Source organism: Lampris incognitus, chromosome 2 (assembly GCF_029633865.1).
Source record: "Lampris incognitus isolate fLamInc1 chromosome 2, fLamInc1.hap2, whole genome shotgun sequence".
Lineage (NCBI taxonomy): Eukaryota > Metazoa > Chordata > Actinopteri > Lampriformes > Lampridae > Lampris > Lampris incognitus.
In genome coordinates this window covers 138,455,525-138,480,694 of record NC_079212.1, presented here as the reverse complement: position 1 = coordinate 138,480,694, position 25,170 = coordinate 138,455,525, and the positions used below count along the sequence as shown (strand labels likewise).

General features: G+C 44.3%; 1 protein-coding gene across 1 annotated transcript in view; it reads right to left on the bottom strand.

Moving 5' to 3' along the window:
- Positions 1-1,191: 1,191 nt before the first annotated feature.
- Positions 1,192-25,170, bottom strand: part of elmo2 (engulfment and cell motility 2) — a 31,271-nt gene continuing 7,292 nt past the window's right edge. The window contains exons 4-22 of the mRNA XM_056273252.1: positions 24,832-24,872; positions 22,860-22,932; positions 22,717-22,767; positions 20,399-20,568; positions 17,917-18,079; positions 15,389-15,540; positions 14,437-14,515; positions 9,986-10,036; positions 8,942-9,064; positions 7,167-7,286; positions 6,881-6,985; positions 6,677-6,785; positions 5,503-5,639; positions 2,742-2,905; positions 2,349-2,461; positions 2,141-2,248; positions 1,869-1,951; positions 1,679-1,756; positions 1,192-1,482 (exon numbers count right to left, since the gene is read on the bottom strand). Coding sequence (XP_056129227.1) covers positions 1,282-1,482; positions 1,679-1,756; positions 1,869-1,951; positions 2,141-2,248; positions 2,349-2,461; positions 2,742-2,905; positions 5,503-5,639; positions 6,677-6,785; positions 6,881-6,985; positions 7,167-7,286; positions 8,942-9,064; positions 9,986-10,036; positions 14,437-14,515; positions 15,389-15,540; positions 17,917-18,079; positions 20,399-20,568; positions 22,717-22,767; positions 22,860-22,932; positions 24,832-24,872 — 2,121 coding nt within the window. The 3' untranslated portion in view covers positions 1,192-1,281. The remainder of the gene's footprint in view (positions 1,483-1,678; positions 1,757-1,868; positions 1,952-2,140; positions 2,249-2,348; positions 2,462-2,741; positions 2,906-5,502; positions 5,640-6,676; positions 6,786-6,880; positions 6,986-7,166; positions 7,287-8,941; positions 9,065-9,985; positions 10,037-14,436; positions 14,516-15,388; positions 15,541-17,916; positions 18,080-20,398; positions 20,569-22,716; positions 22,768-22,859; positions 22,933-24,831; positions 24,873-25,170) is intronic.

The following is a 25,170-nucleotide window of genomic DNA, read 5'->3' as shown; positions in this document are numbered from 1 at the left end:
AATAAATTACACTTGTGAAACAGATGTAATTAGAGAAAAAAGTCCTGTTACCCTTTACAGTTTAGGTAGATAAAGGTCTCAGTCACATTTGAGTAAAATAATCCTATTTCTATAAATGTCATAGGATCTTTTTTTAAAAGATATTTTATTTTCACGGACCCCTTGCAATTACACCACGGACCACTAGGGGTCCGCGGACCCCCGGTTGAGAAACACTGATCTAGCTAAGGTTCACGAACATGTCTTCATGCTGTGTTTTTGGGTGCCAGAATCGAAGAAGCAATAAACTAAACTTGAAGTTTTATCGCATACCAGCTGCCGCTCCCGGTCAAAAAGATCGGCGACAACTGTGGTTAAACTGTGGTTAAACTGTGGTTAAACGCGATAAGAGGGAAGGAAGGATTGGACTGAGGAGATCATCAAACACGCTCGTGTTTGTAGCGCACACTTCGTATCAGGTAAGTAAGGTAACGTTAAGCTATACTTGTGTCTGTTGTGGGTATGGATATTTGCCTCCAGCTAAGCTCCGCCCACAAAAACGTCACTGTTTGCTAACAGAAAAGGGGTCCTAGCTGACAGCCGCATCGGCACAGAACTGTCTGGATGTTGTTTGTGAATCAATCTCGAAAAGCCTTTTTGTGCAAACATCATGTAATTTGTTTTGTCTTAGTGGGACACGGCTTGTAATTCATCCGCTTCCGCAGTGTTTTTGGCTTATTTTCAAGCACTCTTGACGTAAACAAATATCACGTCCAGTATTGATTATGTGGCTGCCGATCATTCAAATAAGCAACACCACCGAGAGCACAAACACGGACTGGGGGATCCGTCTGGAAGGAAGGCTGCTACATATGGAAAACTTTAATAAGTCTTGCTCCATAGACAAACCTTGCCATTTGATTAATGATTTTGGTAATCAGTTAATTGTTTTAATTATTTATCAAATAATAATACAAAAAAATACCAGACATTTTCTAACGGCTTCACAAAGCAAACCTTTGCCTGCCTGATTCATACCACGATAAAATGAATAATTTAAGGTTTTTTTTTGTTTTTTTTTTGGCGGCTGTTCAGACTTAGTGAACAGTTTTAAGATGTCACTTCAGGCTTTGGGAACTTGTGATGGGCATTTGTCATCGTTTTATAGACTAAATAATTAATCGAATAAATGACAAATATGGAGAAGTCGATAATGATGATAATCAATAATTGCAGCCTAAGTCCGATCATTCAAAAGATCAGGTATGCCCACACACACACACACACACACACACACACACCTCAACTGTAGTTATAGGTAAAGTTATATGAGCTTGGCTCCTTTGGCACAGGGGGTGGGGCTTCAGGAATGGTGATGTTTTCAAGGTCAAGGAGGCGGAGCTTCATCTCCATACTGATGAGGGTGTCTAGGTCACTGCGCGTCAAGTCGCTGCCCATCTCTTTTCCCAGCAGCGCACACAGCCCGTCAGTCCAGATACAATACTGGTCCAAGGACACACACACACACACACACACACACACACACACACACACACACACACACACACACACACACACACACACACACAGGGTGAGGTTAACTGTGCTGTACTATATGTATAATATTATCAGTTCAGACTACAAATAAAATTACTGAGAAAAAAAGGGGGGACGAGGTGGGTGGAGGTTATCAGTTTACCTCATATTTGTTGGGAGCTACAAAATTGAGTGTTTCATCCGGGTCGTAGAGGACAGAGAAGGCTAGCTCCAGCACCTCCTGGTAATAGAAAACACGGGTCACAAAACTCACCGCGTGTCAGGCAACAATAACAAAACTAGCTACAGCGTAACAACTATGAAAACGCCTATTAAAATCAAGACCACGCCACCTTGTTCTGTTTGAGTGCACTTTTCTCTTTCATGTGGGGGCAGTCCTTCCCTGTCACCACAGACTTGATATCTGACACGGGAACTGGGGTGAAAGAAGAGAAATAGCGTAATAATTTGTAAGGATTATCTCAGGATGTCGTACTGTGTGATAAATCTGTCAGTGTAACGGGAGGGGGGTGGGTGTGTGGTTCAGGTTATGCAGGTTTACTGAGGCTTTGTTTTTCCGAGGCAGTTTGTGAGGTTGCACGATACGAGTTTAACAGAGACTCACTCTTGTCGCTAAGCAGTTCGAAAGGCACTTCCCCCTGGGGGGACTCGTCCAAGTCCCCGTAGTGTAGCACCTTGTGGTTCAGAGAGAGACGGCAGAACCAGAACTTCTCTACAAAAAAGGGAGAAGGATGAATCAACAAACTTCAAATTAATACTCGGGAGAAGCGGCGACGACTCGATCTTCAAAAAAGCAGAAACGCGTTCAATACCTTGCCTCCGGCGGTTTCCCAATTTGCGGAAGCAGCTGCCCTCGCACAAACGGTTGAGACGCTGCTGCTTGATGAGCTCCAGGATCTCTGGCTGAATCCTCTCCCGCAGCTCACTACGGTACAAACACAGTCAGGAACGTGAACGACGAGCTTAAGGCTAACAAACTGCTCCTGAAACGGAGTAAGGGTTGTCTTGATGTTGACCAGGCAGTAACAATTTCCCAGAGACAACGGGCTGAAAGGCTGGAATCCTTTGGTGAGAAAGGGAAAGTTCACTGAGGCGCTGATCCCAGACTAGAGTGATGAATAATGTAAGAAGATCTGCGGACGAACAGATGCACAACTTTATAAAAACCCACCGCGGGACCAAAGGTTGTTCAGGTACGGGCTTACATAATTGGCGGAGACTGGAAGTCGTCCTGGCTCATTCTCTCCGACTGGCGCAGACGCAGGATCTCGGAGTAACTGAGGCCTCGCAATTTGTTCTTCAGCTGGTCCAAAGACGATGGTTTCATGGTAAGAGCTCGTGTGATCTGTTCACGCACCACTTGCATCACCTGGTAAGGGGTTTCAACAAAAAGGCAAAGGGGTTTTAAAGTGGGGGTAAGCAATCCTGTGGGTGGAAGTTAGCAAAAGTTAGCTATATTTTGAAAAGATCCGGCAAAATAATCCACCCTCTCCCTTCTGCCCAGGAGCCACAAGGGTGTGCAAACTGATTGAGAGGAAGTAGGGACCAGTGGAAATGGCAGCTTGCAAAGGACTCTCCTGATTGGCTGCTAATGACCGGGTACAGAGAAAAATGTCTTTCTCTATTTACAACACCGAGAGCGGCCACAGAGTCCACATTATTTTCCTCGGTGCATCTACTTGAGAGCAGTCGAGGTGTAGCGAGTTTGCCCAAATATTACACAAAACATTATAAATTAAGATTACTGGTGGCCACTTTAAGGTTACAATACTGAAGATTCGCACGAAAACCTTCTTTTTGATATAGCTTATCGTATCCAAAAACATCAAAATTATATACACTATTGTAGTTGCTCATATTAATGGGAACCATCACGTGGGACTTTCTCAAGGATCAGGATACTGCACGAGACTTTTTATGAATTTAGCGTAGCAGCAAAATGCAGGAGGGAGGTAGTGTTGAGTAAAGAGAAAGCAAAGTGTTTGTGGCTGACAAACGGCTATAGGCATATTCACCAATTTAAAAGAATGAATGTGGGTGCCAATCTTAAAAGTGCATATAGTAGCTTATATTTTTCCCATATTCACCTTAACTTTGCCAAGAAAATAGGATGGAGATTTACTATCTATCTATCTATCTATCTATCTATCTATCTATCTATCTATCTATCTATCTATCTATCTATCTATCTATCTATCTATCTATCTATCTATATGTGTGTGTGTGGGTGTGTGTGTGTGTAGGGAAAAAACTTAAATTCATAGCAGCACGATGGTGCGTAGTAACAGATATGAGTGGATGCAGGAGGAAATAAAGATTCCTTTGGTTGATGTAGGGACAATAACTACAACAGCAGTGCCCAGTGCAGTTTGCCTTTGCCTTCCGACAGCATTAAATGTGTCCATCAGCTGAACTCGGCGATAAAATCTTGTTTGATAAGCATCCGTTTCTTGATAGATTCTATGCATCTTTCCCATGGATGTGGTAGTAAGATGCAGGACACATTGGTCCACAGGTACGTTCTGGGTTTTATTCACTTCAACAGATGCACCTTAATTCACGTAACCCCCCCCCCACCCCAATCATTTCATTGATGTTTACCGTAAACCAACACATACTGATCAGTACTTAAGGTTTGACTCTCACCATCCACTGGAGCACAAACTAAGAGTCATCAGGACGCTGTACCACTGAGCTGACAACATCCCCACCGACCCAGCGGCCGGGGAAGGGGAGAAATCCCACATTAAACAGGCCCTGGTTAAGTGTGGTTATCCTAACTGGGTGTTTGTCAAAGCCGGGAAGACGCCCAAACAGTGCACCAGCCGATCGAAGAGAGGAGAAGGACAACAGCTGCCTAAGCATAAACCAGTGGTGATTCCGTATGTGGCGGGAGTGTCGGAAAAGCTGAGAAGTATTTTCCAAACACCGCGTCTCCATTGCTTTCAAACCCCAAAACACGCTGTGCCAGAAGTTATTCCACCTCAAGGATCGGGTTCCCCGGCACAAACAGAGCAATATAGTGTATGCTGATAAGCGCCAGGAAGATTGCTGTAACTTGTACACTGGGGAAACAAAACAGACGCAGGCCAAGAGGATGGCGCGGTACAGGAGAGCTAACACGTCAGGCCAGGACTCTGCAGTCTACACCATCTATAGGCCAGTGGCCACTCTTTCAAGGATGAGGATGTGCACATCCTTGATAGAGAGGAACGCTGGTTTAAGCGGGGAGTCAAAGAGGTCATCTGTGTGAAGAGAGAACGACCATCCCTGAACCGGGGGGGGGGGGGGGCTAAGAGTACATCTGTCACCATCTTACGATGCTGTGACTGCAACTATTACCCATCTGTGAATAGTACACATCAATCGACTGAAACTCTAGTTAATGGTCACGCCCATATTTGCATATGAAACTGGTCGTTGGTTTGAGTCGTTATGCCACTGTGTTGTTTATAAGGGTGGGATACCTGCAGTCAGCTGAGGCTGAAGAGGTCACTTAGATGAGTGATGAAATGGATCTGTCAATAAACGTGTCCAGATGAACTCATTCAACCTTCTTTGATTTTCTTACCTGGATTATAATCCAGCATTTGAAATGAAATGTTGTATGTACGCATTGAGCATAAGGACATCATTTCATTATTTGCTTGAAATTTATTCTAAAGTTTGACAGAAACATGACTATTGGTCAATGTACTGGTACACCGCGATGGAATATACTGGTTTGCAGCAAATGAAAAAAAAAGGTTCTGGAGCTGATGTGTTGTATTTAACGTCACAAATATCAGTGTTAAAAAGGGTTATTTTTGAACATGACAGGAACAAGGGGCAAACAGAAGTGTGAAATCATAACACACACTTATCATCACTCATAATCGTGACACACACCAGTTACACTCAACACAACTTATATACACAAAGATGGTTGTGCCAATGTAAATGAGATGACCACAATTGACCTCTGACCTTATTAAAGTCCTCCGCTGTCGCCCTCATCTCCTTCCAGGTTTTGTTGAGTAGCTGGATGCAGACACAGAAAAACTCCTCCCAAGCCCGGTCGTGGGTGAAGAACATGGGGTGGTAGTCGTTGCAGCCTTCATTAGCTGGATGGAGAAAAAGGGTTCGAGTTATACAACAGGACTGCATATACTTAATGAGAGCTCAGGAAATTTAAGGCCGACAGGACACTGAGTGTAACTGCGAGCAGGCAGGACGGCGTGCGGCAGGCATATTTTACGTTGAGTGACTTCGTTGTTATGGCTGCAAAAATAATTGCATTAACATTTATAGTGGAATTAACATAAAGACAGGTAAAGGTCCACTGTGTTTGTAAAACGGGATTTTGCAGCTGAGCAGACACTGTTAGATTTTATTCTTTTATACTCTGAGAGCATTTCCAGATTATTATTATTGTCTTTGCTATTACCACAAATAAAACAATGCCCTCGACTATTAATAATCATGACAAAACAAGAATTTGAATGCGAGCTCACATAACGTTTGGCCTCTCCCGGATATCACATTTTCTCCTGAATATAAAATTGATTATGTTCATCCCATGGTTGCATAACTCTGGTTTTGAATAGTCATAGATTTCCCATGACTATGCTGAAAGTGCACTCGCGTGCAAGAGTCTAGCAAACAGGGGGGGTCTGAGTAGCGTAGCAGTCTATCCCGTTGCCTACCAACACGGGGATCCCGGTTTGAATCCCCGTGTTACCTCCGGCTTGGTTGGGCTTCCCTACAGACACAATTGGCCGTGTCTGTGGGTGGGAAGCCGGATGTGGGTATGTATTCCGGTAGCTGCACTAGCGCCTCCTTTGGTCGGTCAGGCAGCGCCTGTTCAAGGGGGAGGGGGAACTGGGGAGAATAGCGTGATCCTCCCACGCGCTACGTCCCCCTGGTGAAACTCCTCACTGTCAGGTGAAAAGAAGTGGCTGGCGACTCCACACGTATCGGAGGAGGCACGTGGTAGTCTACAGCCCTCCCCGGATCAGCAGAGGGGGTGGAGCAGTGACCAGGATGGCTCGGAAGAGTGGGGTAATTGGCCGGATACAATTGGGGAGAAAAAAGGAGGGGGGTGGGGAATCCATTTTATTTATTCTGCGTAAATGTTTGTTGTTACCCCAGAACTACTTACGCAACTCCCCGACCTGGAGTATCTCACACAGCATTCTGGTAAGCTCGATGGCGCAGCGACCAAAGGGACATTCGTGCTTGTCCTCCCGGCTGCTGTTCTCCAGGACAATCTGTTGTTGGAGCGCATTAATGTTACGTTAAGTGTGCCTCAAGTTAAACCTTTGTGCTGTGAGCTGAGCGGCTCAGGTCCGAGGCCCAGACTGACCCTGATGTACGTGTCCTGGTGGAGCTTGGCCAAGTACAGCATGTTGTCCAGTGCCAGCATCCCTGGAGGGGTCTGGGTGAAGTCCATGGCGGGGTTCACATGGTTCTGCATGCAAGACAGGGAGGACAACGCTTAGCCAGCTCCTGCAACAGCACACTGAATACTGCCGACAAAGCCGCGGAGTATGAAATCACGCTACTCTAACTTGCAAGGGTGTCACGTTTCCAGTCGACTAAGGACAAGAAACTCAAAGGACAAGAAACTCAAATTAGTGCTTGAGACTTACGGTGAAACCCAGCATCTTGTAATCCTTGGTGTACATGGCCTTCCTTTTTTCTGTGCCCGTGGGGTCATTCTCTCCTTCGAAGGCAATCCTGCGTAGCTCAAATATGACGTCCCTCTGAGTCTGGGCCACAGCAAGCCGGCAGAAAGCCACAACAATCAAAGTAGTAAAGATGGCGTCCAGTTACAACTGGTACACAATTTTTGTTGGCTAAGCGAATGATAACAAAATTTATTACCTAACATTTCTCACAAAATGAGGCCTGAAATATTTGAGAGTAATATCTGAAAACTAGTCTTGGTTTGATATTGCACTTTACAATACTGGACAGTTCAGTGTGATGAACCTCTGCTGGGGATTCTTAAGCATGGCATTTTTGTACATGTGAGCAGATATTGTGAATTATACTGATCTTATGTAAAATTCCCTATGATTATAGTGGTAATATTTTCCATATCACTCAGCACTATGTCCAATCCTCCTATTTTTCATTTCAAAATAGCTTACATTATATTATGTGACATTATATCATATCATATTATATTATATTATACTATATTCCAAACCATGGCATTATTTAAAAATAATCTGAATCAAAAATGGCCATAGCCATCATAACATAATAATAACATCAACAACGAAAACAACAATAATAATAATTATCATTATTGTTGTTATTATTATTTATATAGCGCTTTTCTAGACACCCAAAGTGCTTCACATTGAAGCGGGTGACTATCTTCATCCACCACCAATGTGTAGCACCCACCTGCGTGATGCACGGCAGCCATTTTGCACCAGAACACTCACCACACATCAGCTTGAGGTGGAGAGGGAGGAATGATTGAGCCAATTACACAGGGGGATGATTAGGTGGCCAGATGGAGGGAGCCAGGTTGGGAATTTTGCCAGGACACCGGGGACCCCCTACTCTTTGAGACAAGTGCCATGGGATCTTTAATGACCACAGTGAGTCAGGACCTCGGTTTAACGTCTCATCCGAAGGACAGCATCTCCTACAACACAGTGTCCCCGTCACTGTGGCATTGGGATTTGATATTTGTTGCTTTATTAAGACCAGAGGGAAGACTGCCTCCTACTGGCCCACCAACACCGCTTCCAGCAGCAATTAAGTTTTCCCGGTACTAGCCAAGCCCATACCTGCTTAGTTTCTTCCATTTGGCAGAACCAGGGTACATGTTGGTATGGCTGCCGGCACATACCATGAAGAAGGAAATCAGAACTTGACTGAATCCCCCCAAACATCCTTTTTTTTTTAGCGTGGTCCAAAAATTGGAATGATTTCTTGTTTTACACACACATTTACAAACTTGCATGAAACACATATGCTGAATTTACACATTTTACTATGGACAAATGTATTGTTATGACGTGTGAACAACCGCGCTGGACTTTGCAGTTTGACATTAAAATGTCATCTACTCTTGCAAGTATGACAAAAAAATAAAAAATGCTGAGATAAAAGCTTGATGACACAACTACCCAAAAGAAACCCAAAGCTCACCTCTGGCTCCAGTGCCAGTTCATCGCTTGTAAAAGCAACTAAGTTCTTCTAATTTAAAAGCAACAAAGTTCTTCCTCTCGTGTTACAAAGGGCCGCTTCCTCTTGGATGTGACCCGAGGTCGTACGTGTACAGATTGCATTCTACATACTGAATAGTACGCCCCCAATATTATGCAGTATGCACTACATATTTAAAATATGGAGAATGTACTAACAATTCAGACATCGCCATTCTCTCTCTCCCTTTTTTTACCTGATCGTTAGGATCCATTTTGGTCATCATACGTTCCTCCAAAAGGTTAAAGGTCAGCACTTGCAGTACATACAGCTGATGTGCCATTTCGGCCTTGATTGGTCGATTGCCTCGAATAATATGCTGTAAAAGAAGAGCTAACTATGGGTTACAAGACACAGTGTATAATTCATGTACAAACTCATCTTGAGAACTACCCGTGCCTTTAAAGCTAATTTGTCCTGAAGGCCAACATATTGACATTAAAGCTACAGTTGGTAACTTTTTCTGTGTTTTATTTGGTAAAAATGCCGTAACACCATTTCAGCTATCAGTAATATAAGTGGTCTGAGAATAAATTGGGATCTCAGTGTTATCCCCTGCCTCTGTATTTGGGAATCTGAAAATGCTACCGCTCCCGTAAGCTTTGACCAATCAGGGCCTCTCTCTGGCCTCTCCGCCCTGATTGGTTGAGGGGCTGTCCCTACTTCTTGTCAATCATGTTGCTGTCTGAAGTTTCCTGAGCGATCACGAAACATCCATAACAATGGCGGACAGCAAAGCTCAGGCAGCGTTGGAATCGACTCCCAGTAAATTTCCAATTCCTCCGTTGCCAACAACTGCATATTCAAGCAAATAAATAAATAATACTGGAGCTCCTTTCTGTTTTCTGTAGCGTTAGGCTGTTATTTCTCTGTTACTACTGCCGGTAAAAATGAACTCACATGAACAAGCCTGAGTTTTGTTTGGGGGAAGGGCTACCTGGGGAAGGGAGGGGCTGGAGAAGGAGCAGGAGGGGAGGGGGTGTTGGTGTTTGTGTTCAAAATCTCTCGAAATCTCTCTCTCTTGTTCTTTTCTCCAAAGTTACCTACTGCAGCTTTAACATTTTGTGTACAGCATTCACACATGGCAAACCATTGTTTGCTTGGCGGCGAACAAGTCTCCGCATCTTCGCAGAAAAAGAAGTGGTAAATGGTGAATGGCCAGACAGGCGACTAGGGACGTGTAATTCTTCAAAACTGCTGAGCAAGTCACTCTTACGTGAAGAAAAGTGAATGAACTCACATTGAGGATGATGGATCGCAGGTGCTTCTGGGCTAAAGTGCTTGCCATCTCCTGAGGGAAGAGGAAGCACATAAACCAAATAGACCCAATGGGTGAAGCTGTTTTACTGTCACACAGATATACTGCGTGGCGGCTGATTTAGTTGGGACTTCCACACGAACCCATCAACAGCGGTTGCTCAGATACAACATACAACATTTTGTAGCTACATTTCATTTCAACATGTCTGTGTAGAGTCCGTTCAGTCATCTGGGTAGTAAAATATCCAGGAGAGGTTCGAGTCTATTCACCAGACGTTAGTTTGCAGTTTGAAGGCGTTTTGCCCTTCATCAGAATGACCTCTTGAGTTGTGACGCCAGGAGGAGAAACTTCTCTATTCATCCCTGTGGTGGCGCTACGCCTCTTTGTGAAGCATGGCGTGATTTTGCCAAGTAGGATATGTTCCTGGATCAACATTCCACATTGTGTTCCTGGACCACTCTTTGAGAAAGAGGACCTGAGTGAGGACAATCTTTCGGAGCGTACCTTCTTGCGGTGCGCTGTGAACGTGACATCACTCACCCGGGGGTCACATCCCCATTTCCTGAACTGGGCCAAAGAGGCGATCCAGGCTGTGACCGACCCTTCCCCCTTTTCCGCCCCCACTGTCCCGGTCAGGTACTGGACCAGGGTGGTGTGCCATACCCCCCCCCCCCACCCCCTTTAACTCCTCTTTTGAACCACTGAAGAAGGGTGAAACGACTTCAAATGGAAAACTACTGTCCGGTGAACAAATTTAAATCTCCCTCGCTAGTTTGGACCACCAACCCAACCCCCTGTAATTCAGTGGTAAAGGTAACACTGTCTATCTGCTGTCTGTCAACATGGTCTGTCTGCTGCCACCATGAGCTATGGTGCCGCCCTGCGTTGGATGAATCACAGAGGGGCTTGAACAAAGCTGTCTGTGGGAGAGAAAGAAAGAAAGAAACAGAGAGCGAGAGCAATCAAGAGAGAGAGAGAGGGAGAAAGAGGAAGGGGCGCGGGGTTGAGAGAGAGAGGGAGGAAGAGGAATGGGTGCGGGGTTGAGGAGCATGGCGTGAGACAAAATGGGATGTGTACTCACAGTGAGGGGCTGGTCCAGTGGGTTAGTATACTCCTCCTATAGGGGGCGCAGGGAGGGTAGGGAGGCGGGGAGTGGGCGTAACAGTAATGGAAACAAAGAGTGCACACAGGTGGAATATGAGATACAGGCATACATCAAAAGAGAACAACATGCAAAGGAGTGAAGAATCATGAAATAGTCGAGCCCGGTGCCTCGCTGGAGTCAGCTCAGGGACATGGCGGTCCCTGAGCTGTCAATTATACACTACATATGATGCATATGATCGTTTGTTTTTTTGTTTTGTACTGAGAGGCTGGTTTATTATAAGAAATGCCGCTTAAGGATGACCGGGATTTCACTCCTACCTAAAATGACCATGGGCAGTCGAAATGGCGGCCCATTTTTAAACTCTATATTCTGTCAAGATAAATACCCAATTGAGATATTAATGCATCGCATATGTTAGTATGTCTGTTAGGAAACGACTGACACCAAAATTAACGTTTCGACAACTATAATACTATTTTTAAACAATCTGAACTTCAGAGAGACATGGTGGAACTTGAATAGCAAAATTGAAAACGTGAAAATATTACTTGGAAAAAAAAACAGAAAACACATATTGCTGATCTAGCAAACGTAGCAAGGCCCATAGAATGTGAAATGTAAAAAAAAAAGAACTGAAAATAAATATTGAAAGTAGAAGGAAGCTAGGAAGGTGCTTGGTGTGTTACCTGGAAAGAGGAAGGAAGACAGTGAGACTTGGTGGTGGAATGAGGGAGTACATGGAAGTACACAGAGGAAGAGGTTGGCAAAGAAGAAGTGGGATAGCAGGACAGATGAAGAAAGTAGACAGGAGTACAAGGAGACGTGGTGTAAAGTGAAGAGAGAGGTGGCGAGCGCAAAGGAGAAGGCGTATGGTGAGTTGTAAGAGAGGTTAGACACGAAGGAAGGAGAAAAGGACTGGTACCAACTGGCTAGACAGAGGGACCGAGCTGGGAAGGATGTGCAGCAGGTTAGGGCGATCAAGGACAGAGGAGGATTTTTTTTTGATATACTTTATTAATCCATAATAAAAACATTAAAAAAAACACACACAGGGTTAGAGGTTGTGTCAGGGAGGGCATCTGACATAAAATTTTGCCAAATCATTATGCGGATTGACAAGACCACACTGGTCTTGTCAATTTGGGTCAAGGCCCGGGTTAACAACAACCGCCATCGGTGCTGTGCCCTCACAGGGTACCGATGGAAACTACCAAATCTGCTGTGGCGACGCCTGGGAAACAGGGAACAAGCTGGAACAAGAAGAAGAAGAAGAAGAAGAAGAAGAAGAAGACGAAGAAGAGGCCAACATGTCTGGTTACAGATGCTGTTTCAGACGCACCACTGAGGCGTTGCAGTATTTACAGGTGCTGGACAGCAGGGATTTTAAATTGTTTGAAAAATAGTATTAAAGCAGTTAAAATGTTAATTTTGGTGTCAGTCGTTTCTTAACAGACATACTAACATATGCGATGCATTAATATCTCAACTGGGTATTCATCGTGACAGACTATAGAGATTAAAAACTGTGGCGGTCATTTTGACTGCCCATGGTCGTTTCAGGTAGGAGTTCACTCCTACCTGAAACGATCTAGAGTTTAAAGTAAGACCCCTTTCAACTCGCTGGCCGGCAGACTTGACAGAAACAACTTTCCGTGTTATTTGTTTAGTGTCACATTTGGCTCGACGTCATTTGCTGGTCATTTGGGCCTCCACACTAGAAGGCATTTCCAGAAATGTGTTAAAAGCAGAAGGATCTATTTTCTTAGCCGAGGTGAAAAGTGCAAATCGTGAAATGTCAGCGCTCAGACCGCTTACTGCACATCACATATTCAATTATGCTAAATAAAGCCTTATATTTAAGAACAAAAGCAAACGGTTAGGAGCGGGTGAATGAAAATGTGACCTCATAGTAATGTGTTGGTGACCTACGTGACCTCCTATGTAGTCCTGATCACTACAGAAGGAAGGCGCGGTGAGACATGGGAGGACATGGCAATGATTAGTAGCGTACAGACACTCAAAGGAAGTAGTCGCTCTTGATTCTTTTGTTTCCTTCTGTTGCACGACCATGTTATTTCAAAAGGCTTTCGTACTCAGGATGCTTTTAAACGGGTTCGACGGAAAACCCTGTTCTCTACGCAAAGCTCAAATGTGGCAAATTGTGAAATCTTGTGAATGTGTATAACTCAAATAACAAACATTTCGCCATCAAAAGTATTCAACTTGTTCAGCTGGGTCCCAGGCTATATCTTGAGTTACTCAACATCCTGTTTAGAGTGTATCTGAGGTCGAAACACACTGGCAGCGGTTGCAACCCGCCAAGTATGAGGCTCCAATTAATTTCAGTACAAAACGTGGTGGCATCTAGGCCCTCGAGGCAATGCCCAACTATGACACACACCTCGCACAACATTGTTGTGTTATTCACAGCTGACCCCTACAGACTATTTTCTTTGGGGAAAAAGGGGTGAGAGCTGCATTTTTTTCCACCCCCCCCTTTTCTCCTCAGTTGTACTTGGCCAATTACCCAACTCTTCCGAGCCGTCCCGGTCGCTGCTCCATCCCTTCTGCCGATCCGGGGAGGGCTGCAGACCACCACATGCCTCCTCTGATACACGTGGAGTTGCCAGCCGCTTCTTTTCACCTGACAGTGAGGAGTTTCGCCAGGGGGATGTAGCGTGTGGGAGGATCACGCTATTTTCCCCGAGTTCCCTCTCCCCCCTCCCGAACAGGCACCCCGACCAACCAGAGGGGGCGCTAGTGCAGCGACCAGGACACATACCCACATACGGCTTCCCACCCGCAGACACGGCCAATTGGGTCTGTAGGGACGCCTGACCAAGCCGGAGGTGACACAGGATTCGAACCGACGATCCCCGTGCCGGTAGGCAACGGAATAGGCCGCTACGCTACTCGGACGCCTCAATAACTCTGAAAGATTACGTTCTCTGACAAGCACGTATCCTGTCAATACAGCTTGAAATAACATTGTGCCACAAAAAAATGGAAAAAAAAATCAAGTTGGAAAAATTCATATTTGAGTATCTGAGTTGTTGAAGTGATGACTGTCAGACAGAACCCACAACATGACAGCTAGCAGACAGACATCTATCAGTGAAATGAGCACTAGGAGCCAGCATATTGCTGCGTACATGTGCAGGCATTACTCACATCTCCAAATACCACATACCATGTAAGTATACTAAGATATGTTATGATCTTTAATATACGAGAGGCTAATTTTAGACTGTAATGTGAGGATGGGGTAGTGTCAGTATTCCAGTTATGTTCGTTATCATTCCATTAAGTGCTTGCCACTGACCTGCCGTCTGTCTTCCGGCGCCTTTAGGAAAAGAGCATTTATGAGGGCAATGGCGTAGGTCTGGATCTCCTGATTAGACCTGAAGGCACATCACGTCATACAACAACCAGTTAGAAGCATCGAGCTCCACAAACCTCTAAGGTAAAACTCAAAGCACAGGACACTCCTGGTAAGAATTTTATCTCCTTATCAAAAACAGGTCTGGAGATTTTTTTTAAAGTTGGCCGGTACACCTTTTTAAGGAGAACCAGGACATCGCACAACACAGTACTTTCAAGGCTGCAGCGTTTTTGGATTTTATTTTTCAAAGCCATCCAGCATGCCGAATTTCGCCACAAGAGGACACTGTTACATAACCTCGCATGAACAGGAAAAACTCTTGGATCCGTGGAAACATAAAATCCGGGCGAAAATCAGTTTAAAAATCTGGGTATTTTTCGGTGAAAATCGGTAAAAACCGAAAACGCTGAGCCTCGAGTACTTTGCAGTGTTCACCTCTGTAGTCCAACTGAAACTCAACAACACCATTGCTAGTATCTTAAGAAATCTTGAGATTGAAGGCTCTTGATTGTCCAATATCTTAAGAAATCTTAAGGTACCAGACAATCAAAATCCTAATACTCTGCAAGATTTTGGGATCTGCAGTATCTGTGGATCTGAGGTATCTTATTTCACACAGACTTACACAGATATTTAGAACAAATACTTATGCCACTGTCTCAAAAAAACTAACACACCGGCTGGATGAAAGCTTTTTGCCTACTTCATGCCTGTTGGTCATCAACAGAACGGGCCGGTATAACCATCTTAAATGCACCGTTTAGTCAGTGGCAGAGTAGAACAGCTTTCCTCTCTTGTATCAACATGAAGTTACTACACATTTCTACATTTACGGCTCTCCTCAACCCCAGGTTAGGTTGTGGGGAGCCCTGGTGCGTGTGTGTGTGCTCACACTTGCAGGTGCCCGATGAGCTGTCCCACGGTGATCTCCTGCGCGACTCGGTGGTAGAGACTGTGGCTGTTGAGGACCATGCTCTCCAGGATGGCCAGGGAGCGCTGCAGGATGGACACGTCCACCATGGGCTGGTTCACGTAGCCTGCAATCTGAGGGCAGCGCAAAGGGGAAAGAATGCTGAGCAGCACGGCGACTGATGAAGGAATGTTTCAGTTGGCGCGCTTCGTTTTCATGTTAAAAGTGATGGAAGTGGAGAGGTGATTAAAATATCTAAAACTTCTGCACTGCGTGGATGACATCTAAATTCTCTGGAGAGATGTTGCGTGTACTTGTAACAGGCAAATGAAGTTGATTTACTCTCAGGTGGTGCAAGGGAGAGGCTTGGGGGTTCTATAGCATGCCGTAAGATGGCCAGACCACCACCATAGCACCCCCGAAGAAATGTATTTGGTTGTTTTATATTACAATTTGATTATCTCCAATATCATTAAATTGTAAACCTATAATTTTTGGTCTGTTATGGACTGGCGGCCTGTCCAGGGTGTCTCCCCGCCTGCCGCCCAATGACTGCTGGGATAGGCTCCAGCATCCCGCAACCCCGATTGGGATAAGCGGCTTGGATAATGGATGGATTGATGGATAATTTTTGGTCTGAAAATCATCCAGCTCAAAATGTAAAAAGCGACGTGGTCATAAGCGGTTTGATTGTTACAGCATTATATTCAATGCCTGGGGGTGGGGGCGGGGGCGGCGTGCCCTCTCCTTTGTAGCACAGCGATGTTTGAGTTTATCGAGCTTGCTGTTTGTTTCTCCACCGTCTTTATTGCTCTCTCTCTTTCCCTCTCTCGCTCAATCAGCCTCGTATCGCAATATGTTTTCTTTGTTCATACAACATCAGACTTATGCAACAGAATTATGTAATTTCTGAAGTCTAGCTGATAAGTAACTTTCCACGATACTGTGTGATTGTGAACTCGCAATAGCTGGGGCTGAAATGTGCACAAAATTGCATCTGGTGCTGTTTTCTGCATGCAGGATTGGTGTGTTCCCTGGGGCTGAAGAAATGTTCTCGTACAAATCAAGGTCTGTGTCATAACTGTGTGAAATTTGAGATTCAGGGATGTTTTTCTAGGTAGGCAGCCACTGCGTGAACCTGACATCCATATTCCATATGTCCTGGCTTGTACGTCTGTGCATAGTGTAAGCTCCCGGAGCACCCTCAATGAATAACTGAGCACCAACATAGCACCGGCAAGAGAAAAAGCTCTGGTGCTGCCAACAGATATAACTATCACAAGCACTGACTAAAAGCATGAAGGGCAACAGACGACAACATCATGGGGCTCCAAGTAACAACTCTGAGTGAGGAGCTGCTAGGCAACAACAACTCACTCAGTTCTGACTTGCAGAGGAGGTGAAAGGTTGATTAATTAAAGTGTGCATGGGAATGGTTTTAAAGGATAGGGACCCTGTTTATTGAAACCACTCCTTGCTAAATCGATGTCAGGGCAACATTTAGAATCATACAGACAAAACTTCACCAATCACTTCAGTATTGAGAAACTTGCCACTTTTGCTGAATCTTGGAATTTTCTTGGAATTTTGCTGAATCACTGGGCTTCAACACAGTCTAGTTAGTGAAGAATTCAAAAACCATGACATATGGGGAATAGGGGTAGCAAAGAGGTCTATTCTGTTGCCTACCAATATGAGGATTGCCGGATCAAATCCTTGTGTTACCTCCGGCTGTTGGGCATCGCTACAGACACAATTGGCCGTTTCTGCAGGTGGGAAGCCGGATGTGGGTATGTGTCCTGGTCGCTGCACTAGCGCCTCCTCTGGTCGGTCGGGGCACCTGTTTGGGGGGGGACTGGGGGCAATAGCATGATCCTCCCACACACTACATCCCCCTGGTGAAACTCCTCACTGTCAGGTGAAAAGAAGCAGCTGGCGACTACACATGTATCGGAGGAGGCATGTGGTAGTCTGCAGGCCTCCCCGGATCGGCAGGGGGGGGTGGAGCAGCGACCGGGACAGCTCGGAAAGAGTGGAGTAATTGGCCAGATACAACTGGGGAGAAAAGGCGGGGAAAAACCCCCAAAAAACAAAAAACAAAAACCCATGACATATGCACTTTACAAAAATTGGACGCTCAGTAAAGTCAGACATGCCTTAAGCTGTTCCACTGAAAAAACAGTAACATATCAAGCTTTTTATCAAATGAAAATGACTATATTTTGCGCCTCAACATAACTTTTCCTTGCAACATCAGAATCGTTAATTGTCTTATTCAAAACATACTGTGAAGGGACACGTGATAAACAGATATGGGTGATTGTACTGTGAGCTTCCTGTTTTCGCAAAAGAGAGAAGTCTTTGAAAGCCAGTGAGAAGATTCTGCAGTGGTGGAAATTCTCTCATTACCAAAGTGATCATTTAAGTTTTTCTTTGTACTAAATGATGCCCAACAAATGCAACAAAGTAATCAGTTATTTGAGTTGTCCTTTTGCTGGAGGTAGGAGTACCTGTTTGATAAAAGAGAGCGAGAGAAGGTCCCAGGACACGATGCCGTGATCCATCAGCTCTAGGAACGCAGTGAGTGTGAAGGCCAGCATCTCACCAAAGCTGAAGAAAAAGAAAAGAAAGCTCCCAGTTGGCGTTGACAGACTGCACATTCTTTGACCGAACCTGTATTTACATTAACTTAGCTTTAACTACAGTATGCTGAAAGTAAAGTTAGCCCAGAAAAGTCACTTCTTGGCTGACTTTGCTGTTAGTTACATCTCCCCAAAAACTGTGATACTCAACTGGGACTTGCAAAGCAGCAAAAAAAAAACATTTTCAACAATGTAGTAATTTGCTGAACTCATCAGAAAAGTTGGCTGCAGCTACTGGCCACAGCATAAAAAACTGCAGAAAAGAATTAGATTGCAAAGCCACATCCCTTAAATTCGTGTGAGTCCAATGTTAAAGACAGGTTCAACATTTTGACATGACTAACAGTTTACTGCCAGTTTCCTATGAACTTCCTTTTAATGAGTTGTTGGGTTTTTTTTTTTAAATCAGAATGATTTCATAGCTATGTTTATGCATAGGTTGTTTGAGTCTATCAGTGTTTTACAAGGTGCACGTACACTATAAAAAATGTTCTGCTGGTTCAGATTTAAAAAAGTAAGGCAACCTATTAAAAGCCCTTTTCTGAGTAATCTCAACTAGAGTGTGCAAAACTCAAATGAGCAATGATCACTTCTCCACAACATGGGGGCTACCTAAGAGCCACAGTAAAGACAGACAAATCTGATGAACACACACTCAACGGATTTGTCTGTCTTTACTGTGGCTCTTAGGTAGCCCCCATGTTATGGAGAAGTGATCATTGAGTTTGAGTTTCGCATACTCCAGTTGAGATTACCCAGAAAAGGGCTCGTAATAAGTTGCCTTACTTCTTTTTTTTTAAGTTACCAGCAGATTGTTTTTTTACAGTGTACAAAAGCTCCATTTATAAAGGCAAAAAAAAATGTATTGAACTCAAGTTCTATCTTTACGAGGTGTTTGCAGAAAAACTACAGTAAATGAGTTTGCAATATATTTACAGGCACAACAAAACTTTAAAAGAAATAAATTATGCGGATGCCCCAACAGCAAAGAATTTGAAAGATGCCACTTTATAGAAATGTCTCTCAAGGAAGCAGATCATTCAGGTTCCTTCTGAATAGATTTTTAAGCGTACATACAAATTTTTCACAGATAAATACACGTAGTCAAGTGGCTGAGTAAAAGTAAAATCCATGCCTCAAGCCTCAAACTGTTCAAATCTGTTTGCCCTCCATGTGATCTGCTTGGAACTTGTGCCAGGAAACCCGGGGACAAGCAGCCAAGCAAACACAAGTATCAGGTGTTTGATTTCCATACAGGTTAATCAAGCTGTTTCCTGAGATACTGATTCCTCTGTATGTGTCTCCCAACAGGTGCTATTGTTCCAGTCGGGGAGCTGGACTGTTAAGCGAAGAGTAAAGGGCTCAAGATCGACAAAAAATGTCTCTCAGTATGTTGCCATCTATAGCAGCTTTGATGGCACATAGCTGGTGCTGTAGCCATCCCCGTCACTTTAATGTTAATTCAGTTTTCTGGAACAATAACGCCCCAAAAATGCCAAACAGGCCACAAAACCTAAAATCTGCACAGACAGAAATCAACTATCCATCCATCCATTATCCAAATCGCTTATCCTGCTCTCAGGGTCATGGGGATGCTGGAGCCTATCCCAGCAGTCATTGGGCGGCAGTTGGGGAGACACCCTGGACAGGCCGCCAGGCCATCACAGGGCCGACAAACACATTCATACTTAGGGACAATTTATTACGGCTGATTCACCTGACCTATATGTCTTTGGACTGTGAGAGGAAACCGGAGCACTTGGAGGAAATCACGCAGACACGGGGAGAACATGCAAACTCCACACAGAGGACGACCTCCAAGATTGGACTACCCCGGGGCTCGAACCCAGAACATTCTTGCTGTGAGGTGACTGTGCTAACCACTGTGCCACCGCACCGCTGCCTAGGCAACTATCTAAATCTAAATTTAAAAACATTTATTTGGGAAGAGACAATGTACATGAATCAACATTTGAAACAAATGTAAATGTATCCGAGTTAGCTAAGAGGCTAGTTTCAATCAGCAGTCCCTTTATGACACCACAATCCCTTTATTGCCCCCCCCCCCCCAGCCGTTGGTTATCCTATCCTTTTTTGGGGATGTGGAGCTGCTTGAAACTACCGTCAATCACAAATGTTAGGTGACATTACAGAAGAAACATATATAAATTTGGGCTTTAAAGGGCACAGTGTTATTTACTTAGCCGAGTAAGAAGTCCAAGGTGAGTAGAGTAGGTTGAGGAAGGGCCAAAAAACCTAGAGCCAAGTGTCCTGCAGTTGAAATCCTTTGTCTGAGAAGTTAAACGTGGAAAGCATGTACTATAGGGATTATGCTAATATTATAACTCACTGTGTGCCACTCTCTACAAGACGGGCCAGAGTCCCAATGCCCTCCATATTGATGAACTCGGTGGCAAAGGTGGGGTCTGCAGAAAGCTTGGCGAGCTCCTTTAGAGCCTCCAGGCGCGCGTCGATGCCGTGAGACTGGATCCTCTCCAGTAGTTGACGTGCAGCACGGCCCTGTTTGCCAAAATAAATGTGACCTTCATATTGCAGTACACCTAAGTTCAGCAACTAGTTAAACATAATGGCAAGATACACCAATACATGAGAAAGCTCTAGGATTTGATCATAACCATCAGACCGAGGGCGGTCCGACGGGACATGGAAGCGGGGCAGGCTAAGCTAACTGGTAGCTCATGCAGACCGGCAGTTCTGACAATCATCCTAGCTGGCGTTCGTTCTCTGGACAGTGGAATATTTGGACTGTGTTGCACTGAGTGGACTGTTGTTAACTGTTTGTGTTTTTTTTTTTTTTTTTGCTTTGTTCTCTGTTTCTGTATGTTTTTTGGTGGTGTCGTTTTTGGGAAATTTGGGATGTGTGATTTGTGTCGCGCTGCTGCGGGCTGGGATAAACGGAATTTCGTTTCTTTTGTGTGCGCAAGTACATGAAAGAAATGACAAGAAATTGTTCCCGACTCCTGATAAAATCCTGCTTAAAGCTCACGCACGGCTGCTTGGAACAGATACGTCTGTATTTGTCAAGTGTTCATCTATATCCACACAGTTTTTTCCCTTGACTTCATGTAACACAAGACAAGTTTGAAATAATTATGCAAAAGTCAGAACAGAGACTATAACAAAGCCTTTGTTCTAGGTGTGTGCTTTACTTTAAGGGCGTTATCGGGCACATATCAGAGGGGCAAGTGAAAAACTGAAGCTCTTTTCTTCCCACACAGCGCCCACATCTTAGGATATCAGCAATACACTTTTTCCTGTTTTAGGTTTTTTGGTAACACTTTAGTATGGGGAACATAGTCACCATTAATTAGGTGCTTATTAGCATGCAAATTAGCAACATATTGGCTCTTAATTGGTCATTATTAAGTACTCATTAATGCCTTATTCGGCATGGCCTTATTATACAACCAGTAAGCCATTAACTATGAGTTTTCCCTCTATAACCTCAGAATTATTGCTTATTAGTAGTACCATCTCAACATGCTTTGCTTAGTATGGACTTTATAAGGTGGTAGTACCACAAGAAGAGTTATTCTCCCTTACTAACACTTAATGAATATGGTCTGTTCTTACATAACAAAACACAAAACTACAAGTGTTCATAGTGTTAAATTACTCTAAATTAAGTTTTTGTTACTTAGAATATGTTCCCCATACTAAAGTGTTACCGGTTTTTTTCCCCCCCACACTTTGAAAGAGGATTAATCAGTGCGCTAGCTGACGCCTATACATTATGCATGGCGGCACGCAGCACATGGGTGGCAGCCCTGATAACAGGTGGGTATGAAGTATTAATTGAACAACAGCCTGAGATGAATAATTTGAGCGGATTTTTCTCCCTGAAAACTTTTCTCTTGAACTACTTTGAAACAGCCAGAACAAGCCATTAGGAACGCGGTGACTCTTGTGGGTTGTAGACCCTTTGAAGTCAGTGCACAGTTACAAACTCTATCAATAACATTTGCCCTTTGATGAAGCCTGTTACTTTGTAGTCCTATGCGTCATGATACTTCAGAGCAGACGAAGAGCAACAAAAAACCAGTACACAGCGGTAAAAAAAGACCAGAAAGCTCTGCGGCGGATCGTCGAGGCGGCCCAGCATATCGCCGGTACCCAGCTCCCAGCCATAAAAGACATTTATCACAAACGCTGCCTTCGAAGGGGTCTGAGCATCAGCAGAGATCCCACCCACCCCAACCATGGATTGCCCCCCCTGCGCTCTGGGAGGCGCTACAGGAGCCTCAGAGCCCGCACTACCAGGCTCAAAAACAGCTTCTTTCCTCCCAAGCTGTTGCCCACCTGAACCTGGCTACCCACCGAATGCCTGCGGATGTTTTTAGATATTTTGTACTCTTGCTCTTTTTCAGCTTATTTTTAGCTTTTGGTCTTCATCTGTGTGCATCTTATACTGCGTTTGTCTGTGTCTGTCTTGCACTGTTTGGCCAAGCCACAGCCCTTATTTCATTTTTAACATGTGCCTGCACATTGTTTTTAATGACAATAAATTGAATTGAATTGAATTGAATTGAATTAGATTGTTTTGCAAAGACTTGTGAGGCCGTCTATCTTGCCTCAAATCACACGTCACCACTTCCTGGCGAAAGTCACAACTGAAAAAGAAAAAAAAAAGAAAAAAAAGTGTCTCACAGGAGAAATGGCTAATCGTAAGATGGTCCCATTCTTGATTTCACCGCGGCTCTGTAAGACACAACAGGGAATATGTAATTATGGTTTCACAACTCAGTCATAATGCAATTTTATTCAACAACTGCAAGGAAAAGAGGGCTCACCTGTTCGGTGATATAGAGCTGAGGGCCATCCGCATAACGCAAAGCAAACTGTTCTGAGCCTGACAGAGACCAGCTAGAGAGAGAGAGAGAGAGAGAGAGAGAGAGAGAGAGAGAGAGAGAGAGAGAGAGAGAGAGAGAGAGAGAGAGAGAGAGAGAGAGAGAGAGAGAGAGAGAGAGAGAGAACAAGACAGAGAAATGATGACGATGCCAACAAAGCCAAATGTGAAAGCCTTTCCATTTCTCTACCACAACACACCTGTAAAAGGTTCGATGAGACGTAAGGGTTTTTTTTTCCCACCCAACATAAATTACAAGAGGTTCTTAGAGACTTGCTGCCTCCTGCAGGTCCATTTGCCAGAGTACCAGATGGAGCGGTTGTGGAGGGGGAAAACATGAAGTGGGCGTCAAGACTGAAGCACACACACACAAAAAAAAAAAATCTCATGGCTACAAGTGGGAGAGCGAGGCAGTGGGTTGAAACGGTGCAAAGAGAGATGGAAGGGTGAGAGGTAAGTTGCAGTGTTCATTGTGCATGAAAAATGTAACTGGGGAGACATAAGAACTGCTATCCAAATACAAAGACCACAACAAACGGAGTGCATTCAGCTTAAAAGCAAGAGGAGATGTTGTGAGAACGACAGAGGGAAGGAGGGGATGGTTCAAAATGGTTATATAAGCTGGAAAACACATTGATAGCCAAGTCCCAGTCAGATCTGTGCACCAGCTGAATGCTTTCATAAGTCTGTGAGAGTGAGGCCGTTGCAGAACACAGAACTCGGAGAACAAAATGGTGGAGAGGGAAACAGAAGAGCACAATGCCGCTGCGCTTTCTGCCGGAACCAGATTCTGGCTAAGCTTGTAAACTACTGTGCACGCAGCTCCAAAGCAGCTTCTTTTTGCTTAATGGACATAACTGCTGAGCTATTTTAAAGCAGAAATAAAGCAATTGCATTATAACAGGTTGACCACACTATTACTGCCTTAGTCTAACTCAGTGTGATTTTGCTACGCCACAACTCCTCAGTGATTCTCAAATCGGTCCACGGGGATACGCAGTACTGCTAAGGTTAAGATTAAGATTAATCCCCATGGGGAATTCATCCTCTGCACTTAACCCATCCCAATACACACTGTAGCTAGGCGCAGTGGGCAGCCGCTGTGCAGCGCCCGGGGACCAACTCCAGTTATTCTTTCCATTGCCTTGCTCAGGGGCACTGAAAGGAGTATTAACCCTAACATGCATGTCTTTTTGATGGTGGGAGGAAACCGGAGCACCCGGAGGAAACCCACACGGACACGGGGAGAACACGCAAACTCCACGCAGAAAGGACCTAGGACGGCCTGGGGTTCGGACCCAGGACCTTCTTGCTGTGAGGCAACAGTGCTAATCACTGGACCACTGCACCGGCTATAACTCCTCAGTGGTTCTCAAATTGGTCCATGGAGATCCACAGTACAGCTGATTTTCTATTCTGCCATGAAGTCACTTGCTTGACAGCTGTTGTGTCGAGTATTTCATTTAGACCTGGCACAACAGGTGAGTGTAATTTATACCCGGCAAGTATACATCTACCCACATGAGATACTCCTCCGTCTCCTGCCTCTTTATTAGAAGTTATACTCAGGTAGAAACAGGAGTATACAACCAAACTGGCAGACCCACAGTTCTACTAGAAAACTAGCAGATCTGTGGGATCCCCACAGACTGGTTTAATAACCACTGCCATAACGCCTACATTATCTCTTCCCACTACAAACACATCAAATCTCAGTCCTGCACTTCCACTGACTAAAGGACCTCCACACTCTTTCACTGGAATGAACGCGTTGAGATTTCATAATGACTTGAATCATAAAAGCTGATAATCTCGTTCTAACTGTGGAAATGTAACTGCAGATATAGTAAATGATAATAAAAAAAAAGATTTTCCCACATTTTTCTATCATATCATATAATCATAAAGATACATACCCATCACATACTTCCCGTATTATCGTTGACAAAGGCTTTTTCTGCAAAAAAAAAAAGAAGTAAAAACAGTCAATGTGATAAAAACAGAGGGTGAACAAAATATAGATTACTGCTACCACTTTTGATTTGGTTAGCAATGACAGTTATGGGTAGTAGGTGTACTATTATAGTGTGTTATGCCAACTACAATATATATTTTTTTAATCATTGATGACTGAAGCAGCTTTTCAAGACCTTTTTTTTTCTTTTTTTTTGGAAGTTTGTGGGCGTCATCAAGTGTTTGTCTTGATTTCCTGGACCAATTTCCTGGTTTAAACCCTTAAGCAAATCCCAATTATG